The sequence below is a fragment of the Syngnathus typhle genome, linkage group LG4, assembly GCF_033458585.1.
Source record: "Syngnathus typhle isolate RoL2023-S1 ecotype Sweden linkage group LG4, RoL_Styp_1.0, whole genome shotgun sequence".
Classification (NCBI taxonomy): Eukaryota; Metazoa; Chordata; class Actinopteri; order Syngnathiformes; family Syngnathidae; genus Syngnathus; species Syngnathus typhle.
In genome coordinates, this window is record NC_083741.1 from 22,899,590 (window position 1) to 22,922,549 (window position 22,960).

Here is a 22,960-nt window from a genome sequence, read left to right on the forward strand (position 1 = left end):
CCCCCGACGTTAATCATACGCTCAATGGACACTTTTTCAGATTCACCTACACACCCTAATGAGATCTCATTTCATAAAGACCTTGTCAGGAACACGTTTCGCATACACTCCTGACCTCAAGAAGGTTGGCTATATTTCACCATGATCATGTAATCTCTATACTGGTCAGAAAAATGTGTATTCATCTGATTGAGTCTATATGATTTTATCTTTGCCAGCAGAAGTTCCAATTATTGTCCACCTGTTGCCATTCATCCAACAGAATAATAGATAATAATAGAACACGTTGAAAAGAAAATGTCAGGGTTGACTTTCCTTTTAAATTAAAAAAAGGCCCAGATTTCTCTCGGGCTAATTAAATGCATGAGTAAACTGAAACGAGACCATCATCTGTTTAGTATCCAAAGTTCTTGTTTCGTGGTGGTGTACAGCCAATTAAATTTAATGACAACATGTGCCTGGGCACAAAAAAAAAACCCCATTGCACTGGAATTACATTTTAATAAGATGATGTAATGCATAAACAAACGATTATTCTCGCTTGTAATTTTTTTTGTTGCAATCCACGAATCTTGTCAACTACAGCCTTAAATAAATAATAAATGACCCAAACTGGGTCCTGTACTATTTCCAAGGATCCAATATGATGCAAGCGTGTCTAAAATGCGCCAACCCACCCCGGCGCACGAGCCGGCGAAGGGGCGGGCCGGCCGCTCAGCTGATGGCTGAGCCTCTCCACGCAATCTCATTCCTCGGTGGCTGAATGTGGTCACGCGAGACGTTTTCCTGCCCAATTCCTCCCAATGTGGAAGGCTTCATGAACTTGCGGCTGCAGCTTCATGGAAGCGCGACTACTAAAGGATGCACCCGAAGGCGCCGCGCGCGCGCGCGCACGCATGCACAGCCAAGGCACCTTGAGCTGCCCCCACTGCGTGTTACGATAGCGAGCCCACGAGCGGCTTTTGTCCCGTGATGGGGAGAAGCGTCACATGGAGGAGCCACGGTGCCGTCATCCTGCTGGCTGTCATTATAAGCTCGTGTCGGGCCATCATTTTGGACTCCATCCTGTGGAGCAGCGCCAACACCAAGTGGGTACTTTACTTCTACTTTGTGTTGCACCATGTTGCGGAGTGCTCATCGATGATTTGATTGAAATGGATTGATTTTTAATGAAGCCGTGTCTATACATGAAGGTTTGGGCTTCACAAGCAGAAAAAAAATTGCTGGACATTGAAAACCTGATGATTGAGAAGAACAATGGTGGAAAATCCATCTTTGTATTCTCCCAGCTTGTGAAGATATAAAAGTATTATATATAATGTAGGACACATGATTTTATGCAAAAGTCGTCTTTTTTAACGCGGGAAACTGAACTAGAGTTGTTTCAAGTGCAAGCTCTTTTGGATAGAAACATTTTTCCCATGTGAATGGATGAGACGGCCTTGATCTATCACTTCTGGAGGAAGGGGAGAAGGCGACTATGATTTGCACACGCTTTATCGAGACATGTCGGAGCGCCATCTCACAAGAGCGTGAGTGGCAAAACATGGCCTGGAGGCAACGTGCGAAGAAATGATGCCAAGTCCCAATTCTCTGGTTTCTCTTTTGCGATGGGTACTGACCCTCAAACCGGTGTGATCCGTATGGGTCAGCAGACTGAGCTATCGCTGTCCCCGATCCGCCATTGTAAGCCCATCCTGATTAAGGCCATTCGATATTTAAGAGCATTCCCCTTTGAGGAAATGATTTGCTTTTTCCCGTTGCTAATATGTCGTTGACTTTTTATCGTTCTTCGCAGCTTCACAACAGGTCAAGGTCTGGTCCTCTCCCCTCAGATTGGGGACAAGATGGACATTGTCTGCCCAAGGGCGGACGTCTCCAAGGGGGAAAAGGAGGAGTTCTACCGGATCTACTTGGTTTCTCGAAGTCAGATGGAGAGCTGCACCATAAACAAGAAGGACACTCCTTTGCTGAACTGCGACAAGCCGCATCGGGATGTCAAGTTCACGTTCAAGTTTCAGGAGTTCAGTCCTAACCTGTGGGGGCTGGAGTTCCTCAAGGGGAAGGACTACTACATCACGTGTAAGTTATTCCTTAAAATTCAGGGTTGGGCAATGATGGAATTTTTTTTTACAGCGTTTGTGTGTGACTATTCATTCAATGCTAATTTTGCCGTTAGCATGTCAATGCGATTTTAGATTGACTTTAGCATTAGCTAAAGCGTTTGCATGTGAATACGTATTTCATTGTCACTCCCGGAAGTCGATGCAAATTTTCTGTTAGCACGTCAATGGGATTTTACCTGACTTTAGCATTAGCAATGGTGATGTTTTTAAAACAAGAACAATGCACAAAGCATGCAATTGTTTTTTTTTTTGCGTGTCTGGAGTTAAACTACAACTGAGGTGTCATTAAACATTTTAAAGAACAGTTAGGAATGACGTTTGAATAATGAACTTTTTAAAGATCATAAGAAGCTGACATATAATATTTCAAGGAGCTGCCCCTGGCCAACCTTCTTCCGATTGGCCCCATCACCTGGAGCCCCCCCTCGGCCCTCCCGATGCAACAAGAGGCCGTCATCCTTATCGCCTTCGCACGTTGTCAGGCGGCGTGAGAGTCGCCGCCGTGGCCTCGTTATCGGACAGGGGCGGATCTTAGTGATGCACGAGAGGGTGAACAAGTGGAAGTGAGCAAACAGCCTCCCCCGCATCGCCCGGCTTTGACAGCCCCTCGCTCGCTGGCTGGCTGGCTGGCAGGACAGTGGGCTTACATGCTCCAAATCACACGAGGCCTTTATAGCATCAGGCAGATTTGACGCGAGCTTTCATGGCATGGCGGCGTCTTGCCTGCGCGATGTTGTTATCTGACCTAAATGCTCCTAACAAGTGTGTGCTTGTCTTTGTGTGTGCGCTCGCTCGTTCACGACTGGGGGTGACCGGGAGTTCTCGCTTCTTAAGACTGCAAAAGCAACACATATTCAATTTCCGCAGTAATCCTTTAGCATCTCCAACTGAAAGTTTATTTAGCTCAAGCATCAACTGTCAGATAAAAATTTTATTTGTTCAATCATTTATGGGGATCATTTATTTAATCGAAAATGCTACAGCTTCCGGGCTTTGGGTTTGTTGATGTCTGTGTTTATATACTCTCTATAAAAGTGATTTGATCTGCTGATTGACGACAATTTAGTGATTGTCGATACTGCTTATCAATACGATTTCTTATTTATTGGTGCGGTATCAGCATTTGCTTCAGGTGTCTCGCTGCCGTTTGCATTTTTCTTTTGAAAAATGATGCGACATTTAGTGGCAAAACTCTTATCCTACTGCCTGATATTAATCTTCACTTGGACTAACGATACGTTTACTTGCTTGCTCTTTCCGTCAGCCACATCGACAGGCTCTCTGCAAAATCTGGACAACACCAATGGAGGAGTGTGCAGGACCAAATCCATGAAGCTGCTGCTCAGAGTCGGACAAGGCAAGAAAGATGGAGGCATGTGCGGTATACGTAGTCGTTCTGAATCAATTGTTATCTTCTAAAGCACAGGTGTCAAACTCAAGGCCCGCCGCATCATTTGATGTGACAAATTGTGCATCAAATTCGTGTGTCATTACTAAAATTGCAAATTGTCGTCACTTTCAAAAATATTTTTTCGACCAGTTTTTACTACCGTAATTTTCGGACTATAAATCGCACCGGAGTAGAAGTCGCACCAGCCATAGAATGCCCAAAAAAGTGAAAAAAAACATATATATGTATATAAATCGCTCCTGAGTATAAGTCGCCCACCCAAACTATGAAAGAAAACGCGATTTATAGTCCGAGAATTACGGTAATCTGATTTATTTTGCAGTTTGTTTTGTAGTTTATACTGTATATAATATGAGGGGTTCCTACATTTATTTGTGTCGACAGTCATAATGGCCCTCCGAAAGAAACTATGACTACGATGAGAAATTGTTCGACACCCCTGGGGCTTTATAATCTCGGCCATCAACTGCCGTCCGTCATAAATAATCCCAAATTCCCAACTGCTGCGCACCATCAGTACCTTCTTGCGTGCAATTCTTTCGTCACCTCCCCCAACTTAACTGATGGCCCATTTTTATTATATTGCATCTAAACGTATTTATTTAAATATCTGTATGACACTACACCCCGCTTATCTTCAATGCTGAAGTTAACACACAGATATGATAAAACCATAATTGATGTGACGATAAATACGGCAACAATTGTTGCTACCCGTTTCCAAAGATTAAACAGCACCACCACTCCGCGTGCTTAACTAAATGCTCGGGAATGATAAATTTGTTGAAGCCCCAAACTGCAGTTTTGCAGCATTACTTCCGTGAATAATTCAACAGTTCGACTTCAATATGAAAATTCAGCATTTTGCGTGTTTGTCAACTGATCTTGCAAAAAAAAAAAAACGCCTTTGCTTTCATGTCGCATTTCCAAAACATCCACTGCGCAAACAAACATTGATCGGCAACAGAAGGCAGGAACAACCCAACAGATGTCGTTGTCGCCTTCCGTTAGACGTCCGCGAGCGTGGATTCGCGTCAGGCGACGCCAAAAAGGAACATTTGTGCCTTTGCCTTGAAATTGAACTTTCAAGTCAGTTATTAGCGATACATTATTAATATCCTGCGTGCAAGTATGAGATGGAATATGTGAACACAAAGTCCTTCGACTCTGAATTGCTGAAAGGACCTAAAGTAATATTTTGGAGAAACAAATTAGTGGATGATGAGAGGGAATGTTTCCGTCCTTTCCTCCTTGACGTGTTCAATTGTTTCTGTTGCAGGTTCCTCAGATCCTCGATCAACCCTGCAGGAATCGCCGAGCAGATTTCCACCAACCCAACTAAAACCGAACGCAAAGGATCCATCCGGACGTAATGATAGCGAGAACAAAACCGGCAAGTTCCATATTTCACTTCAAATCGATTATGAAAACATCTTTTTTTGTCTTTGAAAGATGTTTGGAATGTAGAATGATTTTAAACAGAATGCTGGCAACAAAATGTTCACACCCACAACGGCGCCAAACACCTGTTTATAATACCAAAACCCACTGGAGCCGGTTGGACCAATTGGAAATCGCCAAACATAGCAAGTAAAGATAGTGGGATACTAAGCTGAGTGAATAGCTACTCTACGTGATAATAAAATGCAGCACAAAAATGTCCCTGCTGGTTAAATGACTACCGTAATTTTCGGACTATAAGTCGCACCAGAGTATAAGTCGCACCAGCCATAAAATGCCCAAAAAGGTGAAAAAAAACATATATATTTATATAAGTCGCTCCTGAGTATAAGTCGCCCCCCCCCACCCAAACTATGAAAAAGAAACGCGACTTATAGTCCGAAAATTACGGTATTTAAGATCAACCCAAAAACCTCAACCCCTCCTTTTCCCCTTTTGTGGTGTTTTCAACAATGATCTGGTAAACACTGGAATGTTTTGTTCCCTTCATGTTACTGAAAAGATTCTCTGACAATAGCACAAGACATATTCTTGACTTGCCAAAAAAAAAAGCACAGCAACTGCTCGTCCTCGCCCACCTCCGATCCAAAACGTTCAGCGTATGTGTGACTTTCGAATGCAAAGTGTGTAAAGAATGTGAAGAGCACTGGAGAGGTGTGAGCAAAGTCATTATCTTGAGCAACACAAACACAACAATATTGTCCTCTGGTATTTTCAAATCATACAGTACATCAGGGATGTGCATCTTATATGCACCAATGGCATTGTAAAAAAAAATTGGGAGGGGGGGGGAGGACCAAGGGCCATATGCACGAGCAGTTTTTTGCACTGATGAAACTTTTCCAAACATTTGCAATTTCAGGGCTCCAAAACAAAAACAGCCAAATGAAATCTCGTTAAGGTGAAGACCAAGACATTGGGGTAAAACTCCCCAAAGGCTATTAATTATAAAGTCTTCCCAGATGAGCTCAAGCTGTCTGCAATTTCTCGGTAACTCGGCCATTATTCTGCTGTTGTGAAGAAACCTGTTGGTGTCTGTTTTGAGCTCTCAAAACGGTGAGCGGCGGCGGCGGCGGCGCCTTTCTCTGCCGCCTTTGTTTTCTTTTGACTTGCCGCTTCGTATCGACGTGTTTCTTCGAGTGGAAGCCCCTCCGGTTGATTGGCCTCCAGCAAATACCAGTCTGGGTGTGCTCATCATCAGTCCGGTTCCTTCAGACTCGCACGGGTCCAACGTCCCCACGCTTCATTTCTGATCGCCTCTTTTATCTCCATTTCTGCTGCCCCTGACAGACGCGGCGGGCTCAGAAGCAGGCCAAGTCAAGCCCGGTGGCAACGGCGGCTCGGCGCCAGGACTGCTGATATGGGTTGTCTCGGCCTGTGCGATTCTCCTCCTCCTCATCGTCATGGTGTCGGCCGCGCTGTGGAAGTGGCGTGGCTGTGGCCCAGATCGCCAGCAATCGGCGTCTGTGTCCCTCAACACTTTAGCCGTGCCCAAACGGGACAGCATCAGCAGCGACAACGTTGGCTCGGACCGCAGCGAAATGGTTTTTCCTCTGCAGGCCTCCGACAGCAGATTCTGTCGACATTTCGAACGTCTGAGCGGCGAATACGGAGCCCCGGTCTACGTCGTTAAGGAGATTACGCCGCAGAGTCCCGCCAACATTTACTATAAAGTCTAATTTTGGCGGGTTACAATGACTTTTTGTTTCCCCTTGCTAAGAACATTATTGGCTCTGGGGATAAATGGAGCAATATTTCACGAGTCTTTTTTTGGGAACAGACAATCAGAGGGCCTAATCACTTACCGTATTTTCCGGACTATAAGGCGCACCTAAAAACATCAAATTTTCTCAAAAGTCGACAGTGCGCCTTATAGTCCGGTGCGCCTTATATATGGACCAAATTCCTAAATTGAAACTGGCCCAAAGTATTATGTCATGAAATCAATCATAAGTGGCCCGCTGAAGGCTATGAATGTTGAAATAAAAAAGATAAAATGGAGAATGGTTTGATTTGGATTAAAAATCTGACATGATGCATTAATGGTGCGCCTTATAGTCCGGTGCGCTTTATATAAGGACAAAGTTTTCAAATGGGCCATTCTTTGAAGGTGCGCCTTATAGTCCAGTACGCCTTATAGTCCGGAAAATACGGTACACACATTGAGTAAATAACCGATTTTCCCATTCTGATGACTAACTGAAGCCGTTTTTAAATATTAGGGAATTTATAGTGTCATCTTGTATCTTGCGTAAATATGTACAGTATGTATTCAGATTCATTTCTTTTTATTTCATTTAATTTATTATACCGATCTGATGTCGAGCCCTAAATTGTCGAAACGCTTTCCACTACTTTTAGCACCTTGGGATTTCTTTTCTAGAACTTTAAAATGCATATGTAATTGTTTTTAGGGCAAATAAAATGTGGAACTTGTGGCTTGTATGTTGGCTTTTATGCTTCAATGAATTTGATTTTTTTTTTTGGATCAACACTAATTTGCAGCTTCAGGAGCAAAAAGCACGAAACAAAATAAGGAAGCTTAACTCACGTTGGTCTCAAAACATGACCAAATTCCTACATTTCCTTCAGAATAAAAAAATGCACAACATGACAGCTAATCTAGCAAACAGCAGGAAGTCAAAGGAGTCATTTTCCATGCTGGGCGAAGAGCAAGCAATCCTTTTAAAAAGACAAAATACATTCGGTTTGTGCTTTCCCTTTGGGTACCATTCCAAGTGTGACATTGCTCAGAGTGCATGTATTTTTATTCAGCTTCTAATGATGTGCAAGGGACATCGAATGTCAGTCTGCCCTCGAGAGCAGAGAGCTTCTCTCTGCTTGACAAATTAGAGTGAGGGAAAGCTCCCTTGTATATTAAAATATTTACTTACGGAGTAAAAGATAACATGAATGAGATATGACGCTGCACGTTCCCCTTTGGAGTTTGCCCAATTTGCATTTAAAATGAAGCCTTGACACGATTTATTTCAAAGCGGCTTTCTCCGTTTTTGAAACCAATCAAATATATTCGCTAGTTCAGTGCACGCCAAAGCAACAGGTAGCGCTATAGCCGCTAGCAGGGATTTGTAGTTTCAACAATGACACATTTGAAAATAAACAACTTTTCACGCACAGCCATAAGAGCCATGAAGTTATCTTTAATTAGCGTCACGTAAAAAACTAAACAAAAAAACAGTCATGGGTTCATTGTCAGTCTCTCTCTCCTGTGGCAACATGCACGGCATCCATGGATGAACACGTTTCATGCTCCCTCAGCCACATCATGCGACACATTTTCAACCTGTCAGCTTCCATGAGCCTCTCAGTCACTGGGGACGCTCCTGCGCTGACTCCTGATGATTGCGGCTATACTTTGTGTTGCGAGATAAACGCAGTTATTATTTTCTTTTATACAAAAATGCCCCGTGAGTGTAAATACAGTCTGGTTAAGGTTGAAAAGCTGTAGTAGTTGCGGTTATTCTTGCAAGATTTTTTTTTTTTTCCACAGCTGAATAGGCTGTGGTCAGGCGAGGTGAGTTCAGTTGACCCCCGAGGTCTCAAGGAGACAATGGCCAGTCAGGCCTGTATAGGAAGAACAAAACAGGGACCCCTGGGCTAATGGCCTCCCGAGTGGGAGGAGCTCAACTTTTCCAGGCCAGTTTAGAAAGAAGGTGCAGAAATAGCCAAAGGGGTTGGATCTCAAATAAATGCTTGAACGTTAAAACCACGTGAGCGGGCAAGTTTGAATTTTCACATGATAAAAAGCGGCCGGAAATTGACCATCTGTCCAAGTACGGGTTTGTGCAGAGTGCATAGCTTGAAGACGAGGGGAGAGTTGCAATGCTTTCATCTGCCCCCACGGGACGTATGTGAAGTTGGCCGACTCCCCCACCCCCATCGCACTTCCATGCGGAAGAGGCTGCTTGCACCAGTGGGGAGTCGGGGGTCGGCTTGGAAGGGGCGAGGCGAGCGTGACCTCGCTTGAAGCACCAGGATGAGGAGAAGGAAGTTTTGTCAAGGGCAGAGGTGGCAAACGTACGCACACTTCCGACTTGATATACAAGTCTCTTCTCCAAATCTGTTGTTTATGCTTCCTTCGTGTTCCTCCATGTTACTGCTGCTGACCTTTGACCTCTAGGACGCCATCAAGATTCCAACTGCGGTTGGTTTTCGCTCCCTCTCCTTACATCCTTAGTTTTATTTCCTGTGGGGGTGAAATAAATTATTCGCCTATTTTGACTGTGCAAGCTCAAAGTACATACACAAATATTCAAATGTCGGAAGTAAAAAGACACGTGGAACATAAGTACTCGAGTAAAGGAGCTTGCCATACTTCCCATTCAGCTTTCCTCTTCCAGTTGCAGTACAATATTTAGTTTGTTAGTTCCCTCTGCTGGCCATTTAACAGATTGTATTTATTGTACTGCTCCTTCAACACATGCAGTCTAATGAATGAGTGGGGGTTCATTCAGTGTTACATGTTTTATTGGGCCTCATTCATTCATGGGGGTCGGGCGTTTTTCTGCAGCTCTCATCTGGTGGCATGTCATTACACGGCTCTATTGTGCTTGATCTCAACAGCAAGAAGATATTTGAATGAATATTAGTCAGAGAGAAACTTCCCTATTCTGAATTACCAGTGGTAGTGATTGTGAATTTTAGACATTGGGTTTTTAGGATTTTTTGGAGATTATGCTGACAAACAAACAGGCTGTATTTTGATGCCAGTTATCAATTCTGAATGTTGTATTGTTGCACTTAACTGGTTTTGCATTTAGGGAGACACAACTTTTTTTTTTTTTTTTTTTGCATTGATGCTACTTTTAAAAATTATTTAAAAATTAAGTATTTTAAAATCTAAACTGTTCCTTGAAGTATCTGCACTAGTTTTTGAAAAACACGTTTGAATTTTCTACATCTATTAATATTGAAGATTGTGTATTTGAGTCTAATCATGGACGTGGATCTTAATTTTAAAAAAATAAAGTTCATTTAAAAACAAACAGTATTGAATTAAAACGTGGTCATGAATATCCCACAATTATCAAGTGCACTGGAAGCAAATGACTACATTTTCCAATTTTGTTTAATATACACTACCGTTCAAAAGTTTGGGGTCACAAAATTGTTTGGGTGACCCCAAACTTTTGAACGGTAGTGTAAATATATTTATAATAAAATATTATGAATTAAATATTATAAATTATATCTTATATTTGTATAAGATTATATATAAGCTATGAATATAAGTGTACATATATATACGATTTTTTACACAGAAGATTATATATATAATCTATAAATAATTATCTAAATAAATATATACACTACCGTTCAAAAGTTTGGGGTCACCCAAACAATTTTGTGACCCCAAACTTTTGAACGGTAGTGTAAATATTCAAATGAATCCCGGTAAGGAAATTAAGTCAACTAATTTGCATTATTCTCACCACAACTAAACACATACTGGAGCAACAGGTCAATTATTCGATGCATGATTTTGCTTTGCGTTTGGCTTAAAACTTAAAAAAAAAAAAAAAAAAGATAAAAATCTAAAAAAATAAATAATAAAAATCGAACTTTTTAAAAACATACTTCCACGTTAGGATTGCTCGACGCTAACGATGACCAATCCGGTCACTTCGACTAAACCGAACGTGCAGGCTTCTCTTTTCCTTTCCACCGTTTCCAAGTTAAAAATGGAGATTTCAAAGAGATCTTCCTTGCAAGTACCCGAAGCCACCCGAGATGCAATGCAGCTCGCTCGCAGCGGTTCTGTCGGAAGTACCGCGTAGTTGATGTATGCAAATGTCGGGAGAGTTGGGGGGTTGTAGCTACATATTTACGTTCGCAGGGAGCCGCCCTTCATTCAGCCACATGGTTCCCAACTGGTCGCCTTCGCGCCACTTTCCAGCCTCCGCAATCTTCTTCAAGAGGCGCATCGGCTCCGCCACATTCGCTCGCATTCGGCGCCACTCACGTCTTTTTTTTTTTTTTTTTCCTCCTCCCGCCGCGGGTGCAAAAGTTTGCTGAATTGTTGCGCCTTCGCTCTGCTTTTATCGGCGGCAGCAGAGTGCACGGCAGTCCGCGCAAGTAGCGAAGATGGTGGATTTCGCCTGGTGAGTGTCTATCGAGCGCATGTTTATCAGCGAGGAAGTCCGCTTGGGCTTTCTTTTAAGTCTTTTACCTTCAGATGGCCAATCGGACCTATCTGCTGTTTACCGCCTGCATCTTACCGCTGGTTGGGAAGAAAAAAAAAAAAGCGAAGCGATGGGGCGCAAAATGTGTTTTGGGCGACGAAAACAGTGTAACATGAGGCGCATGGCAGCCCCCTCAGCTTCCACCATTGAAGGGAATGAGGGAGATTTGAAAAGCTGTCCCGTCGCTGCGCTTTCGCAACTCCTTCAAACTGCTAAGCGCACGGCGCTTTAAGTGAGTTAAATAAAAGGGCAGCGGCGTGGTACTTTTTTTTAAAAAAGTGCAGAAAATGCGGCGAATTGCCTGGCTAAATTCGAGTGCAGTGGTGTGTGAGTTAAAGTGCCCCCAGAACAAAGCAGTAGCACATGGGGCAGGCTGCAGGCCCCGCGCTTTAGCCAGCTAGCTTAGCAACCTTAACTTGCCCCATTACATTTCGAATCGAATCCGTTTCAAGTCTAAACTGAAAACAACCAAACACTCATTGCGTTGTTTGTTGCACCCAGCACGGCATAAAAGACAAATTGTGGCTTTATTAATGAACTGGGCGTGTTTGTTGTTGGGCTAGCTAAGGCTATGATGTAGCATCACATTTCGTAATACAGCCCAAATCGGAATTTTAAAGCGCCAGCAGTTTGGTTGTCGAACCAGATGAGAGATTTTGCACACCAGCTAAAAGAAATGTCGATAAAAGACACTCGGCGCGAGATACGAGCGGCACCATTTGCCTTGTTTTCGTCGTGCTAACACCAGCTAGCCGCGGCTAAGCTAACCCCCTCAAACAAGCGCAGCCAGTGGACAACTGCCCGTTCTCCGCTTTGACGGCGGGGCTTTTTTTTTGTGTTGGAAAGGGATTCGAAAGCACAGCACGCGCGACAGACACAAATGAGACAACACACGGCCACACAGTTCTCAAGGCACGTTCAGGTGGCGTCAGTTGGGAGCTATTTACGCTAAGGTTGGCGCACTTCTCGGGCGCCATGTTAAAGACGGTGGGGGAGGGGTGCACGGTAATCCCCGCGCACGCGTTCCCGTGGAGTGTTAAAAAAAACCTCACAAATTGCGCCGCTCATTTCAAATAATTCATTTAGCGATTATTGTGCTTACTCCTTTTTAGTTGTATATGATCAAAAGTGGCCTCGTGAAGCACGTGTTGCATTTTTCTACCTGTTGCACAAGCCATCCTCACGCATCTTCTGTGTTTTCCTTCCAGGTCCACTCCGGAGTGGAAGCGTCGCAACCACCAGCTGGATCCGACCAAGACTCCCATCAGTCTGTGTATTGTCAAAGTGCTTACAGTGCAGGTAGTTCTTTGTAATACCTACTGCAGTGGAGGCACTTAAAGCAATACGCAGACACGTGCGTGTGTGTGGAGTCGCTCCCATCTTGCATGCATCTTTTGCCAAACTGTCTTTGTGCTAAGGTGCATCTAGTGCAGATAGTGAAATAGACTAGCACCTACTGCCCTAAGTGCTCCTTCTGGCATAAGGGGCTGTGATCTGCGCCACCAGACCAATCCTAATTTCTAATTGGGCTCAAATGTCTCGCAGTTCTCTGCTAGTTTTGCATAGTTGCACTACAAGAATAGATGAGTTGTGCAAATCTATGCAAAACTGATGGTGGCCTGCTTGCTCTCCACCTGTTTGGATTTCTTGGTTTTTTCCCAATGTGGCAACCCCCACAACTCGACAATAAATGCTTTCTTGCGCCAAGTGCAATGGCGGAAGTCTTTTCTAGATCTCCTCAAGATGTTCCAAGGGTTTAGCAGTACTAAAGTGCTTATAGTGCAGGTAGTGCTTTTCTCCTATCTACTGCAATGTAAGCACTTGAAGTATTTCTAGCTAACGGGCTCGTGACGACGCGTGTCGGCTGGTCCTAAACGCCAATTCTCATCACTTGGTCAGTTTTGCTGGTTTGCATTCAGCTTCAACAGTTTGCTGTGCAAATCCATGCAAAACTGACGAGGTGGATGAAATATCACTCGTGATTCGGGGAACTTCTCACCATAATCTGGTACGTATGCATGTAAATGTCATGTCGTGGAGATGTCCCTTTTTGTGCAGGTGGGGATTAGTCGCAATGCTGTATATTTGAAGGTATTGCACTTGTCCCGGCCTGTCTAAGAATGAGGATACGGTCGGACGGATTTGAATCGTGACCCCCCAATTAATCATCTGTCAGGTAATGTCGGGATCTGATCAATTAAACAGACATGCGAGTGCCACAATGGATTGTATTTGTGCTCATGTGAATAAAAGTTGTTGAAAGGATTCTGTTTGGTTTTCATTATTCCACCATGGTTGTCTGAAGTCAGTATATTGTTTGCTAATCATATTTGTGGAAGTTTTATTGCATGCTTCCTAGCGAGCTTGGATTAAAATATGCATTGCATTATGCAGAACACCTAAAGATCTAAAATAACAGTTGAATTGTATTCCTTATGTCTTCATTTACAATAGCCATTGTATTCCTTTGTTCAGACAAGGGTTGTGGTCCCCCAATGGCTATCTAAAATAACGCCTGCTTATTTCAATTGCTATTTTATAAAATGAACCCCCAAAAAAGGCACGCAAAATGTGTTTGCAACTGTCATCCAGTAGGTGGCGACATCGAGCTGTTCACCGCTACTCTATCAGGACCAGATAACAGGAGCCGCCTCAGCCAACTCTGCATGCTTTTTGGAGAGACTCCACTCATATTGCTCCAACTTCGTATCGGACTGGATGTAAGCCCGCTCCCATCGGTTGTCGCCATGTAGTCGGAGCGCACCTGAGCAAAACGCGACACCTTTTTGGATTGGATATAAACTCGACTGGCCAACTACGTACTCAACGATGTGGACCAGGTGCGCTTTTGTGCTGGCGTGTTTTTGCGCCGTTTGCTTTGGAAACCCGCACAAATGCGACGAAGTGCGGAAAGTTTTTCAGCTTAGACAAATCGGGCCGACCCAGATGCTGCCTTTGAGTCCCAGGCCAGGTATGTGTGAGTTTTCGCGGTGCAGAACCTTACATCACTGTCACAAAATGACCAACATTAAATTTATATTGTCAGGTAATCATGCAAAGATTTCTCTATATGCAAATGTTGCAACTTTGTTAAAGGAATAAAAACGCACCGTGTAGTTTATTATCAAATTCTAAAAGTTGACACTCAACTTGCTCCTTCAGCACATTTGCCCTTTTGCCATGTTGTGGTAGCGCATTCAAATATCAGAGAAAATCTCAAATCTTAATTTAAAACACTTTTATAACTCAAACGTGTTGAATCTGTAAAATTGCAGCCTAAAAAAAAAAACAGTTTACATGCATCATACATTTAGTAACATCTGCCCCATTGCTTATGTGGATGGCTTATCTATGTTAGTGTGAGATTGTGAAAAAAATAATTGCCCTAAATTCCAAGAATCCATGTCCAAGGTTTCCTGGCAGATTTCAAAAGGTCAGCAGTAAGAAGTTCTTTTCCCCCCCATGCATGGTCCAAAATGACCTTGTCCTTGTTAATTCAAAGTGAGGACATGTCTGTGTAGATTCGGATGAAATCACAAGCAAGATGTTGTGGAATGACTTGACATTCCTCCACGTGTGCCATCACATCACACGCATGGAGTTAGTTGGTGGTGCCTTTGGCCACGGCTCTCGACAACCTGTCTCAACACGCCCGAGGACCCTTGGAAGATCTTTGGTGGCTTTCAAGATGTTCCACTTGTCCTGCATGGGTGCTTATCGTCCGCATTTGATTGGGGTGGAAAATCTGACATCTCCCAGTTGAGATGTGATCACGTCACATTTAATCACAAAATCGGCATGTTTGGGTTTTCTTGCTCCAGTCAAGTTGCGTATTGCAAAAAAAAAAAAAAATGGCGCCATTGATTTCGACTTTCTCTAAACTTTTACATTCACATGTTCAATGTTTCAGGCTCAGATCTTCAAGTGTGCAAGTCTAAAAGCCAAAGCTGCTGCACCAAAAAGATGGAGGAGCGCTACCAGATAGCGGCGCGGCGGGACATCGAGAACCTCCTTCAGACCTCCAGCTCCAGCCTCAAATTCCTCATCTCGCGTAACTTGGCCGCTTTTCAAGGTAAGCTGGTCGGACCGCCGCAAGGTGTTAAATGGAGTTGATGCGGGCGCTTTGAAAAAAAAGTCCATGTGTGAGCAGTGAGGCCGCATTTCAAAGCAAACAAGAGCATCTGTCCTCCTCCCACAACTCCCAGAAAGCCTTGAAGTTCAACCTTAGAGCACTTGACTAGCTGCTAACAGTTCTTCCCTGTCGAGATGGATTATTATTATTATTATTATTATTATTATTATTATTATTTATTAATGGCTTGTGGCCTTCAGTGGCTCCAACATTCTAAGTGTTAAATCAACATATTTTCAAATGGATCTTAAAAAAACAACAACACACAATTTAAAACCTATTTTTCTAGGACGGGACTCTCCATTTGTCTCCAATCGAGCAAAAACCTTTGAGGGCATCTCTTTGCTCAATGTGTTAAAAATAAAGCGTAAGAGTAAGCACATGAGCTGCTAATTACAAGCGCAGCTTCAAAGCGTCGTTGGATTTTGCTCATTTCTTCAGTGCGCTTGAAAGCAGCTCGGACGCAGGGCAAAACATTTCTCGGTGGAACTTGGAGGGTAAAAATGAGAAGACCAAGTAGTGGACGGCCTTTGAGCTTCTTCCCAGCCGGGCGTGTTACTTTATCTCCTCTCGTCTTCTGTCTCAAAGTCTCCCCGGATGGAATGTTTTCATACGCTGCTTTTGAGGTTTCGGCACACACAAACGCACACGCGGACACACATACACAGCCTGCTGAGCCTGGCTTCAAGAAAGCCCTTTTTCTTCATCCGCTGCAGTTTTGTCTTCTACCCATGACAACCAAAGTGTTTCCATCTCAGCTCCATGCCAGGCAGGGGGCAAATAAAACTTGCAGACATAAACCACCGTGCGTCAGCTGATCTTCCCGAAGAGCGCTGCTTCGAAGGAATGTTCTTATAAAGTTCGCCATTGCATCCTTTGTGAGGTCTTACAGGAAGAGAAAGCACCGGTAGAACAGAAAATTCTTGCCTTGAAACTAATAACAATAGTAAACACATTTTTTTGAATCAGAGTTGCAAGTACACAATTTTAGATAAAAAATCTATTTTTTTTCTCTAGCACATCAGAATTTACCGTAATTTTCCATGTATAATACGCCCCCATGTATAATACGCACCCTAAAAATGGCATGTGGATGCTGGAAAAAAGCCTGTACCAATGTAATATTTGAATCAGAGTTGCAAGTACACAATTTTAGATAAAAAATCAGCTATTTTTTTTCTCTAGCACATCAGAATGTACCGTAATTTTCCATGTATAATACGCCCCCATGTATAATACGCACCCTAAAAATGGCATGTCGATGCTGGAAAAAAGCCTGTACCCATGTATAATACGCACTCAAATTTTGACTCCTACTTAAGTCCGTAAACGTACAATTATTTCAGAAAAAAGATCATCTTTGGGAACAGCCGGATGTTATTCTGCCGGTCAGTATCACCGGGCATGCGCTAGCAAACTCGATAGCGAAGAAATATGCGAGACTCTCAATATTTGAGTGATGTTCCAGTTATTTATTATCTTTCTGTGTGTTCACAATTGTCATGGTGATCTTTCTGGTGATTTCTTAACTAGGCTGGATGTATTTTTTTTTTGTTGCCGTTGATTTCTCCGACTGCCCAGAAAGGCACCACCGCGATCAGTTAGGTTAAAATGAGAAGAGAGGAAAGTGACGTGTGTGGGAGAGAAGTTGAAGAGAAGTTTTATTTCGAGGGAGATTTTCTTAAAAAAAAAAAAAAATGTACCCATGTATAATGCTCACCCCAGATTTTAGGACAATAAACTAGTTAGATTTTGCGCATTATACATGGAAAAAGACGGTAATAATCCAAATTTAAATTAAAAAATAAAATATGTATAAAAACCAGTGCATGTTATATATTATTTCATGACTTGATAGTCGTCAGTCAGGTTCCGATCCGATAAAAGCACTGTACGTACCCGACGTTTTGCGGTTTTGTGGCCGCTGTCAAAAAGATATTCCTTTCACAAAGGATCCTCGACGTGAACTTTTCACGCTGTCTCTCAATTACAATGCTAATCATAAATGTGTGTTTGCCTACTGAGGCTGAAAGGGCCCTGCTGCTTTCAAAGCTTCTCAATAGAAAACAAACTTGGGACCCCACAAAGGAAGACTACAGTTGGTTGTCTCAACAAAAAAAAGCTTTCACTTGAGAAGATGAAGCTGTTTCACAAACCAGAACTGCTAATAGAATTTTTGTAAATAACCCCTTTTGACTTTTGGTGGGAGGTGGCTCAGTGAATGGAAACGCAGACCAAGGACGAGGAATGTCTTCATCCAGTGTTTGCTTTTGTCTCGCTACTTTCTGCCTTTTTATTTTTAGAGTAACCCCGAAGCATGTATTTTAAAAGCATACAGATTAGAAAGCTGACCACCTAAAGACAATAGCTTATGCTTCAAAACGATGACAACGATGAAAGTATTGCGATATTTTAGTTTCCCAAAGAATGTCTGGAGTGATTTACTTGTGCGCGGCTACAAAATAACATCTTCACCTTCACAACCCAAACAAGATTGTTGTGTACTAAACCGACCTTGAGCAGAAAGTTTTCACAGTTTGCTTCTGTAACTGAATTATTTTCATCCATTGCGGTGTTATCAATACAAACTCTTACTATCATAAATCATTTCTTTGGATTTTTTTATTTTTATTCTTGGTCGTCAACAGCGAGGTGACTCGGAGGTGATTTCTTCCAACTTTTTGAATTACAATATGACTTTCTGATTAGCATCTTCTTTAAGGAAAGCAAGGAAACTATTTGAAATACGACGAATCATCTTAAAGCGTGTCTTATTTCAGTACTGTACTTTATTTTCCATGATATTGTGCTCTGACCAGTCAGCCTGAGTCAGCCTACATCACTGGCGACTGTAGAAGAATAGTTTCCCTTCCAGTAAAAAGTCTAATTCGGGCACAAATTGGCTCTTTGCTTGAGAATGGGAAATAGCCTGTCTTTTTTTTTTTTTTTTATAGGCGTCCTTCAAAGGATCTTTTGTGCTGAGATTGGAATTGACTTTTAAGAAAACCAGGATTGCTCACAACTTTTAATTTAGTTCTTGACATACTGGAGAAAAAGAATCACTAGTTTTGGACATGTTGCGTCATTGTTTGGCACTTTTGTCGATTGGTTCTGGATTCCTGTTTGTCAAAAGTTTTCAAACATCAATTGGCAACGTGTATTTTATCAAATGAATCCATTTTTTTTTTGCTGACAGAAACTTATCTTGGACCCAATTTGGATGATTATCTACCTTTTATAAATAGAAGTCCAAAGACAAACAATCACTTTTATGAGTGGCACATAGAAACCTCTTTTGAATAGAAGATGGACAATGGAGTATTTGGAGTATGTTGAGCAGCAGGTGGATTAGTTTGAAACCCAGGTTGGACTCTCACAGCTGCCCTCGGCTCTTTTGTGCGGGACCTTTCAATTGGCCCACCCTTTTGTTGTCACTACTTGCGAGCCATGTGTGTGTGTGTGCGCCCGGTCCAAAGCGGGGGCCTCCTCAAGATTCCCACATGAATTTGGGCTCTACTTTGCGGACAGTGGATCCAAGGGGAGGACAGAGAGTAGAAGAAGAATGAACGGGCGATGGGGAGAAGGTTTGGGAGGATGCCAGATCCTATTGAAAGTCTTTGCACAGTGTTTGAAGTCAGAAGATGAGGATTTAGTGGGGAAACGGGATTAGTCAGAGTCAATAGGCTTCAACAATCCGGCCATTTGGGGTGCTTCAGAAAAACAAGCGAGAAGGAGTAAGCACTACTCTGCTTCGCTTCCGTCTCTCAGCACTTTTTTAATTACGTGCGGTCGTGTTTTTATTTGCTTGTGTGCAAGTGCTGGTCGTGCAGGTCGTTTTTTTTTCTTCACTTTGCATGACCACAGAAATCCAAAGCATGCAAATTGGGGCGCTATATTGTTTTGCCGTGAATAACGCAGAATGCCAGCAATTTTTCGGTGCCATAAAAAAAGTGTTTTGAGTTTTTGTTCAGGCGACTCCTTTTTGTATTTTGTACGCAACATTTAGGCAAAATCGATTTACCGTATTTTCCGGACTATAAGGCGCACCTAAAAACATCAAATTTTCTCAAAAGTCGACAGTGCGCCTTATAGTCCGGTGCGCCTTATATATGGACCAAATTCCTAAATTCAAACTGGCCCGAAGCGTTGTGTCATGAAATCAATCATAAGTGGCCCGCTGAAGACTATGAATCATGAATCAAAAAGACTATGGATCATTATTTTGTGATTATAAAGTAATTTGTTGCGTCTGAAGTGGAAATAAAAAAGCGGAAATGGAGAATGATTTGATTTGGATTAAAAATCTGACATGATGCATTAAGGGTGCGCCTTATATAAGGACAAAGTTTTAAAATGGGCCATTCATTGAAGGTGCGCCTTATAGTCCGGTGCGCCTTATAGTCCGGAAAATACGGTAAGTTGTCTGATTTGACCTAAAGCAGCAAGAGAAAGAAAAATTCAATTGTTGTTTACAAAATGCTGACGTAACAAACTGTTCAATTCAAAAGAGCAAAAAGTGACTCACAAAAAGCAAATGGGCAGTGAAAGGGGGAAAACCCAAAGACTAATGAAGCCAAGTGAGTGAAACATTTTTAGAGTAGGCCACCAAAAACCAATAAGTAGTAGGATGAGTTCAACAATACAAAATGACTCACGAGAAAGGAATAAACAAGAGAACATTTCATTCCAAATCCAACTAGAATATATTCAAATGGACTGGAAAACAGACAACACATTTTTTGTTGTCGCTGTGGACGACCAGAGTGTCACACATTCAACAACTCCACATTAAGCTCGGTGACGAGAGACCGAAAAATACTTGTCAGCATTTTACATAGTTTGTCCCCCACGGGTGCGTTTGAAATGGAGATTCATAGCTGCCGGTGTTTGTCTCTGGGCCATGTTCCAAATGAGATGATGCAGCTTGCTCCTAAAGCATCACTGGATTTTTTTCATGTCATGTTTTATGCCCTTTTTGGAGATTTCCACTTATGTGGAGTAGTGCAGAATCATTTTTCAGTGTCGTGTTTGCGCACTGGAGTAGATGGAATTCCTAAAAATGGTTAGCTTGCATCGGGCAGCAATGATTGAGCTACTCCATTTGGTGATTTCGGCTCGAAAGGTCCATCACAAATTTGCTTTCTTAAAACAAGTGAGTCTCCTACATCACACATATAAAAAAAAAAAACTTCATTCCAGGTACTGAGGAGAAGCTTCCGGAATGCTTCCCCTCTCTCCAGACCGTTTCCAATTGTGATTATGAACTCACTTGAAGTATTTCCTGCATAAGGAAGGAGTCTCCAGGGATTAGATGGCACCGAACCAAGCCTCTTCCCCCCTCATCCTGTCTGCTGACATGGCACATTTAGTGGCATAATTGTCCTACTTATCTTCAGCATCATAGCATGACAAGTTTGTCAATCTTGTGGAGCTCGAATTAACCACTGTCAACCCCCACCCACTTTTTCATTAGCTCACTGGATTAATGTTGACATTTTTAGTAGTCACCTTGTATCTTCTCTTTAGTAGGATTATGCAAATATGCTTCCGTAAAAGAGGTGCAGGTGTTAAGGGGGTTTAAACATTTATTCAGAGACCGCTTTGTTGTTCCTTGAGCAACTGGAGGTCCGCCATACTACCGTATTTTCCGGACTATAAAACTATAAATTTTCTCAAAAACCGACAGTGCGCCTTATAGTCTACTGCGTCTTTCATATGGACCAAATTCCTAAATTGAAACTGGCCCGAAGCATTGTGTCATGAAATCAATCATAAGTGGCCCGCTGAAGACTATGAATCATGACTCAAAAAGACGATGGAGCATTATTTTGTGATTATAAAGTCATTTGTTGCATCTGAAGTTGAAAGAAAAAAAATGGAGAATGATTTAATTTGGATTAAAAATCTGACATGATGCATTAATGGTGCGCCTTATAGTCTGGTGCGCTTTATAGCCCGGAAAATACGGTAGTTGTTTTCCAATTCCAAACTGGTAGCCCTTGCAATACAAACTTGTGTTTCTACACGTTGAGGACGTTTGACCTGCACGTACGCAAACGCTCACACATGCTCTTCAACAAGAAGCTCTTGTGTCCCACTTTCTGGAGCCTCTCTGCTTCTTTTCCCGACTGGCGTTATTAAAGGCTGGCTTCACAGGCCCGATCTTTGAAGTGTTGGCGAGCTGCGACAGATCCTCAAATATTGACTCTTGTGAGCCTCGTGGCGGGCTGGAAAAATGGAGGGCACCAGGGCGCAGGTTGATAGAGAGGAAAGTCTTTGCTTGTTGTTCAGGTGAGTCTGAAGGAAAGCGAGACGGAATATCAGAGAAAATATTGCAGGGCTTAGTTGTTGTTCTGTTGTCGGAGGTAGACCGGATGAATGTTTTGACGTGGCTCAGCCAGATTTGGACTTCACGTTGTGCTCCCCCTCCTCCTTCCAACATGCTTGCACATGTCCCAAAACAGGCAAATATACCACACAGACCGGCCTTCTGTTTTTTTTTTTTTTTTTGTCTACCTCGCCTGCAGGTAGCACGTAGGCTTTCTGTTTCATACCTGCAAGGACGCGCCATTTTCTTATCGCTTCTTTCATGGGTGTCAAACTCGTTTTTTGTCGCGGGCCACATCATCGTTTCCTTCGGAGGGCCATTATGACTGTCAATATTATACACAGTACAGGCTACACAACCAGAGACAAGTAAAAACTTCAAATATTTTAAAAAGATGAATGGTACTAATAATTCTGAGCAATTTTTTTAAAAGGTGAAGACAATTTGTACATTTTGTAGTGACACATAAAGTCGTGGCGGGCCGTATCTGGACCTCGGGCCTTGAGTTGGACATCTATGCCTTCTATCATAGTTCAGCTTCATGGTGGATAGATTTCCGGCAATCATTGTGTTTTGGAAAAAAAAAAAATATGATGAAATGACGACTGCTCGGTATTCCCCGCATGGTTAGTTTCCTCGATCCTGGTTCTGGACGGGAATGTCGTCTGCGGCCTATGTTGTCCACTTGTTTATGTGGCTTTGCACCAGCTACTTTGGCTCCCTCCCACATTCCAACAACCCGCTTGTTAGGGTAAATAAAGACTCTAATTTGTCAAAAGCAAACAGCCAGTCACACACCCCAGAGTATAAATGTTTTTTTCTTTTTAATACACTTTGTGTGCTGTGAGTGCTCCGGACCTTCTTTGAACTCACCACACTGCTCTGTTATTGATTACATGAATGAACGGTTTTTGCCCTTTTTGTGGATTTTCTCTCTTTTTTTTTTTTTTTTGCACTTGTCTCCTACCTTTTATTTCAATGGCCATTAATTTTTTTTTTTAATCCATTTTCCATATCCACATCAAAATATCAAAGTGACCTTAAAAAGAGTTTCTTCAGATAAATATAGTATAAGTCTGCTTTTCACTGCCAAGAGCCAGAAGTCTCATCTTTAATCGGTGTAACTCTTCACTGGATTAGCTGCCACTGTCACAGTTAACTAGATCATCCTACTGAGAAAAGAAGTGGAAAGAAAAAGTCTTTGGATCAAGGCTCTACCTTTTCTTTTTGTTACATTCATCAGAAATTGTGATTCAACACTTGCCGAATGTTTATCCAATGTTTCATAGACTTTTTTTT

At 42.5% G+C, this 22,960-nt stretch overlaps 2 protein-coding genes and 2 long non-coding RNA genes across 4 annotated transcripts in view; 3 read left to right on the forward strand and 1 right to left on the reverse strand.

The window, feature by feature from the left end:
- Nucleotides 1-765: 765 nt before the first annotated feature.
- On the forward strand, nt 766-7,409 carry LOC133152810 (ephrin-B2a-like). Its single transcript, XM_061276713.1, has 5 exons — nt 766-1,088; nt 1,799-2,082; nt 3,391-3,483; nt 4,817-4,931; nt 6,293-7,409. The coding sequence occupies exons 1-5, from the start codon at nt 973-975 to the stop codon at nt 6,675-6,677; spliced, it is 993 nt and encodes a 330-aa protein (XP_061132697.1). The 5' UTR covers nt 766-972; the 3' UTR covers nt 6,678-7,409.
- A 714-nt stretch (nt 7,410-8,123) lies between these two features.
- Nucleotides 8,124-10,978, reverse strand: LOC133153296 (uncharacterized). Its single transcript, XR_009714290.1, has 2 exons — nt 10,848-10,978; nt 8,124-9,205 (listed from the first exon to the last, which is right to left on the reverse strand). It is a non-coding gene; the product is annotated as an uncharacterized LOC133153296 (long non-coding RNA).
- A 3-nt stretch (nt 10,979-10,981) lies between these two features.
- Nucleotides 10,982-13,466, forward strand: LOC133153297 (uncharacterized). Its single transcript, XR_009714291.1, has 2 exons — nt 10,982-11,120; nt 12,410-13,466. It is a non-coding gene; the product is annotated as an uncharacterized LOC133153297 (long non-coding RNA).
- A 392-nt stretch (nt 13,467-13,858) lies between these two features.
- gpc5a (glypican 5a) overlaps nt 13,859-22,960 on the forward strand; it is a 55,537-nt gene continuing 46,435 nt past the window's right edge. Inside the window, exons 1-2 of the mRNA XM_061276303.1 lie at nt 13,859-14,172; nt 15,112-15,273. Of these exons, the coding sequence (XP_061132287.1) occupies nt 14,031-14,172; nt 15,112-15,273 (304 nt within the window). The 5' untranslated portion in view covers nt 13,859-14,030. The remainder of the gene's footprint in view (nt 14,173-15,111; nt 15,274-22,960) is intronic.